Source organism: Guillardia theta (genome assembly GCF_000315625.1).
Source record: "Guillardia theta CCMP2712 unplaced genomic scaffold GUITHscaffold_65, whole genome shotgun sequence".
Classification (NCBI taxonomy): domain Eukaryota; class Cryptophyceae; order Pyrenomonadales; family Geminigeraceae; genus Guillardia; species Guillardia theta.
The window spans coordinates 349,062-357,285 of NW_005434609.1; the positions used below are offsets into that span (position 1 = coordinate 349,062).

The 8,224-nt window shown below is 53.6% G+C and overlaps 3 protein-coding genes across 3 annotated transcripts; 1 reads left to right on the forward strand and 2 right to left on the reverse strand.

The window, feature by feature from the left end:
• Positions 1-1,293: 1,293 nt before the first annotated feature.
• On the forward strand, positions 1,294-1,654 carry GUITHDRAFT_53418 (hypothetical protein; the record flags this gene model as incomplete). Its single annotated transcript, XM_005827649.1, has 2 exons — positions 1,294-1,545; positions 1,604-1,654. Coding segments are annotated over 2 exons (303 nt in total), but the record flags the coding sequence as incomplete, so codon positions are not given.
• Positions 1,655-2,415: 761 nt separating this feature from the next.
• Positions 2,416-3,153, reverse strand: GUITHDRAFT_142590 (hypothetical protein; the record flags this gene model as incomplete). The annotated part of the gene is made up of 4 exons (XM_005827650.1): positions 2,416-2,520; positions 2,544-2,647; positions 2,754-2,911; positions 2,960-3,153. The coding sequence occupies 4 exons, from the start codon at positions 3,151-3,153 to the stop codon at positions 2,416-2,418; spliced, it is 561 nt and encodes a 186-aa protein (XP_005827707.1).
• A 1,478-nt stretch (positions 3,154-4,631) lies between these two features.
• Positions 4,632-7,731, reverse strand: GUITHDRAFT_142591 (hypothetical protein; the record flags this gene model as incomplete). Its single annotated transcript, XM_005827651.1, has 10 exons — positions 4,632-4,699; positions 4,913-5,012; positions 5,209-5,286; positions 5,331-5,397; positions 5,779-5,834; positions 5,913-5,975; positions 6,022-6,104; positions 6,267-6,318; positions 6,492-6,613; positions 6,903-7,731. 10 exons carry the CDS (start codon positions 7,729-7,731, stop codon positions 4,632-4,634), a joined length of 1,518 nt encoding a protein of 505 aa, XP_005827708.1.
• Positions 7,732-8,224: the final 493 nt, after the last annotated feature.

The window sequence follows — 8,224 nt, forward strand, 5'->3', positions numbered from 1 at the left end:
TTTTCCCCGGGGTTTTTTTTGGTCTCTTCCCTTCTCTTCGGGCCTTCCCGCCCTTCCCCCCCCCCCCCCCCCCTTGCCCGACAAGTTCCTCGGAACTCCTGCCATGCTCCCTTTCTTTTTTCATCGTTTTCACTCAATATTGGTAATCCTTATTAACTAAAGATAAATGGTACACATTGAGAATTAATAATATTTGACTGAATAATTTTCTCATAGTTTTGTGTATATTTATTATAAATCTCGTTACATCCGTTCACCCCTCCAGTAGTATGTTTTAGTTATTGCCTTTGGGCTTTACACGTGTCCCTCCTGGTATTTTTTTTTATCTCCTCCTTCCCCCAGTTTTTAAAAGTATTCTTTACCGCCCGCCCACCCGTTTTTCATTACCCCCTCCAAACCCATGAAAGGACCCACCCCGTTCCAAAGGAGTGGTCGTGGTCCGCCCAATCGACCGTCCTACCCCCGTCTATGGGTCGCGCCATGCACGCAAGCAGTTGTACAAGCTACACCGTATTATCCAACTCCTCCTCCTCCTCTTCTTCCTCATCCCCTGTCTTCGAATATCGATCTCAACGCCTTTGCTGCTGTTTCAACTGCTCCTCTCCATTCTCAGCGTGAGGTCCCTGGGTCTTATCTCATTAACCTGCGAGCACCAACCAGCACGTGCTGTAGCCCGTGACAAAAGAGGGTCATTCGAACGTGCGCTCTCTTGTGGTCTTGTACTGTAAGCTTCAAACTGTCGATATATCTTCCTTTATGCTGTGTCGTTGGATCTTGAAATAGCTTGAACGCAATCAAGATACATTGCTTCAATTTGTACTTTCAAGGGGCAATAGTGCGGCTGGTTGCTTTTGTCTGCCAAGTTTGCCGTGTTTGAATCGTTTGTATCATCGACGCAACAAGCAAGTCCGACTTGGATTCTTTTCCATAAGACATAAAGGTCATCGGACGAGGTCTGTGAAACTTTAGAAATCTGTAATCAATTTTGTACATTCGACTGTATTGTTTTGTTATCTACATTGGTGAAACCTCTTGTCCACGTTCACCGAAATTGAAATTATAGTTAAAATCATGTCAAATACTGGAGATATTGCGGAAGGGATGTCTTTCGTGGATTTCATTGCCATGAGCAACAAGGATGCTGAATCTCAGGAGGCCCTGTTTGACGTCATTGTCAACGTGTTAGAAAAGGAAGTGGCATTCAATGATGAGAAGCTGGTGATGCTTGTTTGCTTGAATGTTTTCGAGATTACCCGCTGACTTTGATGGTCATGGCAGAACGGTAAGCCATCCAAGGTCACAGTCTTCCATGGTCATAGGCCACCCAACATCTCAGTGAAGGCCTATCTCGAGCGCATCAAGACGTTTGGTGGATGCAGCACATGCTGTTTTGTCCTTGGTCTTCTCTACTTAGAGCGTCTTGCAAGCTCTGATGCTACCTACCTGCTGAACTCATACAACATGCATCGTTTGGTCCTCACTGCTGTCATGGTAGCCACCAAGTTCGTCGACGATTTCTACTTCTCCAACAGCTACTGGTCGAAGGTGATGCATGAGACTTGGCTTCTTGTTCAAGGTAATTCCATGACGTTGTACTATTCAGGTCGGTGGCATTCAGAATGATGAACTGAATGGGCTCGAACTGGAGTTTCTCTTCCTTAGTGGCTTCAGTTTGCACGTCAGACGGTGCGAGTACGATGAAGCTGTCCTTCAGCTGCAGCAAAGATGCCATGGAGACGACTCGCAGAGTGTCGAAGAGAAATTTGACATGATGAGGATCAATGCAGACGTCACGGTTTCTACCGCAAAGCCTATCGCAGCTCTGTCTTGAGGGTATGGAACACAATTCCCGCTGAAGCGCTGAGCGTTTGGAAGTCTGATTCAAGTTGCTATGGACCTTCGTTGTTCAATGCTATGCCAAGCATCATTCGATTCATGCGCCGATTAGATTTGCTCAAGCATCCAGCCCTCTGCCGCGTCAATGAGTCATCAGTGGCGGTGATAGCCTCGGATCAGTGTAGCCGTACGGTAGTAGTGTGACCATCATACAGTGGCCTAGGCCGGGAACTTCGAACTCTGCACTGTCGCGACCTTTCGAGTCGCCGGGTAGTGGGCCTGGGCGGTTTAATCTAGGCACTCCTGGCCGCAGTATCACTGAATCTGCTCGCTCATAAAAGTTGCTTGAACTTGCCACTCAAGAGCCCGGATTCAATTCTGAGTAGCCTGATCTCAAGGTTCAGTCTCGGAGGGCACAATGACAGTGTGACCTGCGGGCAGAGCCTCCTCCGGCCGCCGCCTGAGGCTCAGCCGACTCCTCGGACATCCGTGACGGTACCGTCACGGGCGGCCCGGCGAGTACCCGGCCGTACGGTCACTCGGCGGCTGCGCGCATCACGATCATGAACGGTGTGAGCCTCACTTCAAGTCAGTACACAAGCCTGGCAGTCGGCTCGAGCTGCCGGACCCAGATGATGAGTTCCACTGCAGCGACGTCCCTTCCTTCACGAGCTGCTCAACCACCTGCAACTGAGCGTTGACTTCACCTTTGGGAGCGGCAACCCCGAAGCTCTGCTGTCTTCCTGGACCTCCTGCTTCACGCTAGTCTCAAGCTTGTCCTCGCTCTCTTCGAATATGCACTCTTCGTAGACTGCGGGCAAACATGCCTTCTGAAGTAGTGCAGACGAGGAGAGATGGAGTGCACCTAGCCTAGTAGCAAGCAACTCATATTCTTCACAAACCATCACATCGCTCACCATGGTCTTCGTCCTTGCGGGCTTCTGAGTTCCCTTCCCGCATGCTGATCGACGAGACCTTCCAGCCCTCGAGCTCGATGGCGTCCAACCAGTGCACGTGCAGGATGTTCCACAGGTCCAACAAGTCTAAGCGTGGAGAGTGGGAGAGGTTGAATCGTCTGGACAACACAAACGTGAGCCACTCACATTGCGATCACTGATCTTACAAGATGCTGACAACAATCGGCGACTGAATCTGCTTCCTCTCGATCTCGATGTCCTTCTCCAGGAATCGCTTCAGACACTGTGTCGTCGTGGAGGAAAGGAGGTCGAGGGTTCGAGCATCCACAGGCCCGAAGAAGAGCAGCTCGAGGAGGGAAGGAGGCGAACGAAGCAGCACTCTCAGCGCTGCATGCGGCATGACGTCTACTCTACACCGCGAGCTCCTTGCTCCCGCACTGCATGGCGTGAAGATGCGTATGAGGTGTATCGTGAAACATCACGCCATTTCTACGAGTCTAGATTGAAAGGGGTAGGGGTATTCTTTCACAGCCACTACCGGTGCGATTTCCAGCGAGGGGATGGGGCAAGTGAAGACGAGGGGTAGGAGGGAGTGACGGGGGAGGTGACATAAATCTTGAGACGACGAGCAGTAGGAGCAAGGGTGCAGGAAGATCCTGAGTGTCCACAGAGGACAGCACTGCCATGATTGACCTCGTCACAGTCCCAGAGCTCCCGGTCGCCGGATTGCAGGTGCAAGTTTCCGCTGCTGCTCTTGGGCTGAGAGCGGCCAGCGGTACAGGCACGAGTTGGAGAGGAGACGAGGAGGAGTGGCAGCTGGGATAAGGAAGGGAGGAAGGATGAGGCAGGGAGGATGAGCTTCATCATCATCACAACCACCACCACCGTCGTCGTCATCTTCCCCTCCTCCTCCATCATATCGATCTCGCTCTCTGTTAACTTCATCACTCTTTTCATCATCACCTTCATCAGCAGCTTCTCCATCATCGCCTTCGCCTCCCTCTTGTCTCCATGCCCCAACAGTTGCTCTGGCAGGCGTGCGAGGTGGTGGGAGCGGGGAAGATCTTGTTAAACTGCATCGACCAGGATGGGCAGGTGAGAAGCCTTCTGCTGTTCTTGACTCTCCTCTCCATCTCCTCCGCTTCTTTCTGCCTCTCGCTCTTGCCTCACCTGTCTCCATCATCACCATCACCATCACCATCACCACCACCACTACAACCACCACCGCCACAACCACCACGCTGCTGGCATCTTGCATAGGAGAGAAGTCGGCATCAACGAGGTCCTGTCTTCCCCCAGCATGCTGACGAACAAGACAGGTCAGGGCTGTCCCAGCATGCCGGCTGCTGACGAACAAGACAGGTCAAGGCTGTCCCAGCATGCCGGCTGCTGACGAACAAGACAGGTCAGGGCTGCTGTCTCCTCGGGGGGGGATCCCGGGCCGAACATGATGGAGTGAGAGGGATCACACTATCATCCTTGGATACAGCAGAACAAGGTTTTGCGTGTTTCTTACTGATCTTATTGAACCAAAAAGAAAAGGGAGGAGGGAAAAGAGGGAGGGAGGGAGGGAGGGCGGAGAAATATAGGTACAGATGTAACTATACACGATAGGCGTACAGTCATCATTATGAGGTTCCCGTGACTCCTCAACGACCTTGGTTCCTCCTTGCATTACCGCTCATCCATGGTGTTTCAGGAGGAAACAGGCTCGAGCTTGGAAGCAGCCAATGTCAGCTCTTCCTCAACGCAGCATCCCTGCACAGTGCTCATGTAGAAAGGCGGTGAAAGTGTTACTTCGATAGGACATGGTCTAGGAACGGTGCTACTAGTGCTTTACAGGGGTATGAGGGATCGAACAATTTCGAGTCCCATCTCCTAGACTTGCTCCTGCATGTTGGCAAGAAGGTCCAAGCGGTCGCTGCTGCCTTGAAGCCCTTTGGCACCTGCCCAAGTGTGAGGGAGAGCTGAGTGAGGAGGAGGACGACGAGGACGAGGCGAGCGAGCCCAGGAGGGGAAAGGTGAGCAAAGTGGGAAATGGGCGAGAGAAGAGGGAGGGAGATGGAGAAGGGGTGGAGAAGGGGATGAGGGAGAGAAGAGGGAGGGAAATGGAGATGGGGTGGAGAAGGGGATGAGGGAGGGAAGAGGGAGGAGCTCACAGTCCTCCTCGCTGATGGAGTGTCTTGCAATCCTATCCTGCGCTGCTCGAGCTGTTGCGTTCCAGTCCTTGCGGAGGAGAACGAATCCAACACCCAGTACCTATTCAAATGAGCAGCTACAAGGCAGGGAAGTAGAAGGAGAGGAGAGGTAGCAGGAGACGAAGCAGGAGAGGGGAAGGGACTTGGAGGAGCGAGAGAGGGAGCAGGAGACGAAGCACGGAAGGGAGCAGTAGAGACCAAGCATGAGATGGAAAGTGAAGGGGAAAGGGAAGAGAAGCAGAGATGAAACAAGAGACCTGCGTGGCTGAGCCGAACGCAAGGCCGATCCACATGCCATGCAACCCCAAGCCCTCCTTGAAGGTGAGGAGGATACCCTAGTAAAAGGTGAGCAGGGAATGGGTGGGGAGTAGGGAAATACCGCAGGCAGGGCGATGACGTAGTATGAAAGGATGTTGAAGAGAAAGCCAATATGCTGTTTACCGCACCTGCTCCATCTCACGAAGACGAAGAGAAGGTGGTGGAGGAGGAATGTGGTTGGTGGAGGAGGAGGAGAATGTGGTTGGGGGTGCAGGAGGAGGAGGAATGTGGTTGGAGGAGGAGGAGGAGGAGGAATGTGGTTGGAGGAGGAGGAGGAGGAGGAGGAATGTGGTTGGTGGTGCAGGAGGAGAATGTGGTTGGTGGTGCAGGAGGAGGAGGAATGTGGTTGGAGGAGGAGGAGGAGGAGGAATGTGGTTGGAGGAGGAGGAGGAGGAGGAATGTGGTTGGTGGTGGAGGAGTAGGAATGTGGTTGGAGGAGGAGGAGGAGGAATGTGGTTGGTGGAGAAGTCAACAGGGGAATGAACAAGAAGGACAAAAGGTCAACAGACCCTCTGAGAATGCCACCAAGAACGCCACAGAGCGAGTCAAGAATGAGAAAGGAGGCCTTGAGAAAGCACGAGTTAGCACGAGTTATAGAGGAGGGGGAGTAAGGGGACCAGGAGGGGAGAGAATGAAGCGGTACCTGGATGGGAATGACCGACGCGATTAGTTGCCAAACTTCTTCATCACACGAGAAACTCTTCGCCTGGCGCATGAGTTGAGCTGGAGCAAATCAAGGGAAGAGGTCTGACCCACTGCTCGCGGAAAACGAAGAGGACGACGCTGAGCAGGCCGGAGATCAGGCAGCAGATGGCTACGGTGACAAGGCTGGAGACTGGAAGAAGGGTCATGCACTCTCGTGAGGAGATTGGAGAGTGAGCAGTTGAGGGAGGGGGAATAAGCATACGCTTTGCCAGAGCGGCGTCGTGAGCTCCTGCATGCTCATCAGTCCCTTCCCTCCTATTGCTCCTGCTCCTCCTGCTCCTCCTATACATACCCAATGCGTTCCCCACACGTGCACTGACAGCAGCTGAAAGTCCAAGAGAAACCTGAGACAGCAGAAGGCTCAGCTAGAAGATTACTCAGTGAAAGTAGCGTGGAATGAAGTACAATGGGAGGAGGGGAAGAATAGGACGAGAGGAGGAGAAGAGAAAGACAAGATCATAGGGGAAAGAGAACAACACGCAGGATTGAAGGATAAGGAGGGGATTGGAGACTGAACCATGAAGGAGAGCTCGGTCGTGTTGAACATGATGGTCTGAGCTGCGATCACCGTCGTACCGAGTTGAGCAGCACCCAGGGTGACGATCTCGAAGCACCACCACTCCAAGCAGATCATCCCCACTGCAGGGGCAAAGTGAGATTCGCGGAGAGAACGAAATGAGATGACAAGGCAGAGATGTCGAAGAGAGAAGGAGAAGGGAGCAGAGGCGAGGGGAGCAAGGGAGAATGGATGTGTTGTGGAAGAACGCGAGCAGGGATCATGGAGGAAAGGAAGAGCGAGAAGCAAAGAAGGGAAGGAGGAGAGAAGTAGGAGGAGAGAAAGATAACAAGGAGCAAAGAAGGGAAGGAGCAGAGAAGTACAAGGAGAGCAGTAGAAGTACAAGGAGAGAAAGATAACAAGGAGCGAGACCTCCTGACAGAGCGAGCTTGAGAAATTCATCAAGGTGCAAGAGGCACTCGCGATCCCACCCATGCCATGTCGGTTTGTGAAGGCCGTGCACCTTGCAAGCAGCGAGGACGATGAGGAGGGAGACGTAGTAGGCAAGGGAGAGAGAGAGCGCTGCCGATGCCACTCCTAGCCCCAGAACGTCCTTTGTCACCAGCAGCCAGCACCCCACCAGGTGAACGACGTTAGCGGCGAGGGAAGCGTACACGAAGGGCTTCATGATCCCTTGCGCTTGGAGGTACTTCCGAAGAGCCTCGAGGACGCCCATGGAAGGCAGCCCGATGAGCATAAAGCGGCAGAACCTTCCTGCTAGACGCGCCACCTCCCACTCCACTCCCAAGAGCTGAAGAATATCGGGAGCGGACCACCACAAGAAGGCGATAGGGATGGAGGCAGCGGCAAGGACCAACATGGCTCGCTGAAGGGCGAGAGAAACTTGACGAGGCTGCTGGGCTCCATGGAAATGAGCAGCGAGAGTCTCAAGCGCGGAGGACAGCCCCATCAGCAGCGAGGTTCCTGTAACATTGACGTACATGGACCCTAGTCCCAATCCCGCCAGCGCTGCCGGTCCCTTTTCCCTTGCTGCTAAGAAGATGGTGAAGCTGAGGCCCATCTGAAGGGCGAGAGACCCGATTACAGGAGCTCCAAGCTTCACAACCTCCGCCCCCTCCATCACCAAAGCCTCGCTCCCTGGCTGTCGACATTGACTGCACTCAGTGAAAGCATTCGCATGTTCTTTACGCGACTTGAGCTCGCGCTCGTCGCTTACGCTCTCCTGGTCCTCTTCGTGCATGTCGGATGTCTCGCCCAACAGTCGGATTCTGTTGTAGTAAACCCGGAGGTAACTTTGCCGGGGGGGGTCTGATCGGCACAGGGGTAGTTGGTTAGAGACGAAAGAGGGGTACTTTGACTAGGAAAAGGGTGGGTAGGTACTGGGGTCTTAGGGATGGGCTACCCTACTAGTCATTTCACCTCAACGTGCGGCTGGTATCGTACCCAGTGAGCCCTGGCTCGGGGGCATGTCAGGATCGGACCGGGTGCTCGTGACTAGCTGATAACTAGTCACATGCCAGCACTGATCACGGGATCCCCCGGGATCATGACTGGCACCGGGCCCGGCCGGCGGCGGCGGCGCGCCGCCGCCCGGCCGGGCGGCCTGGCCCCGCAGGCCGCCAGTGGGTGCCTGACGGAGCGGCACAAGTTTGTTAGACTTATACTTTGCCAAAGTCACGCAGATATCACATCGACCTTAGTTGTAACAAGACAGTTTTTGCTCGGCCTCAAGA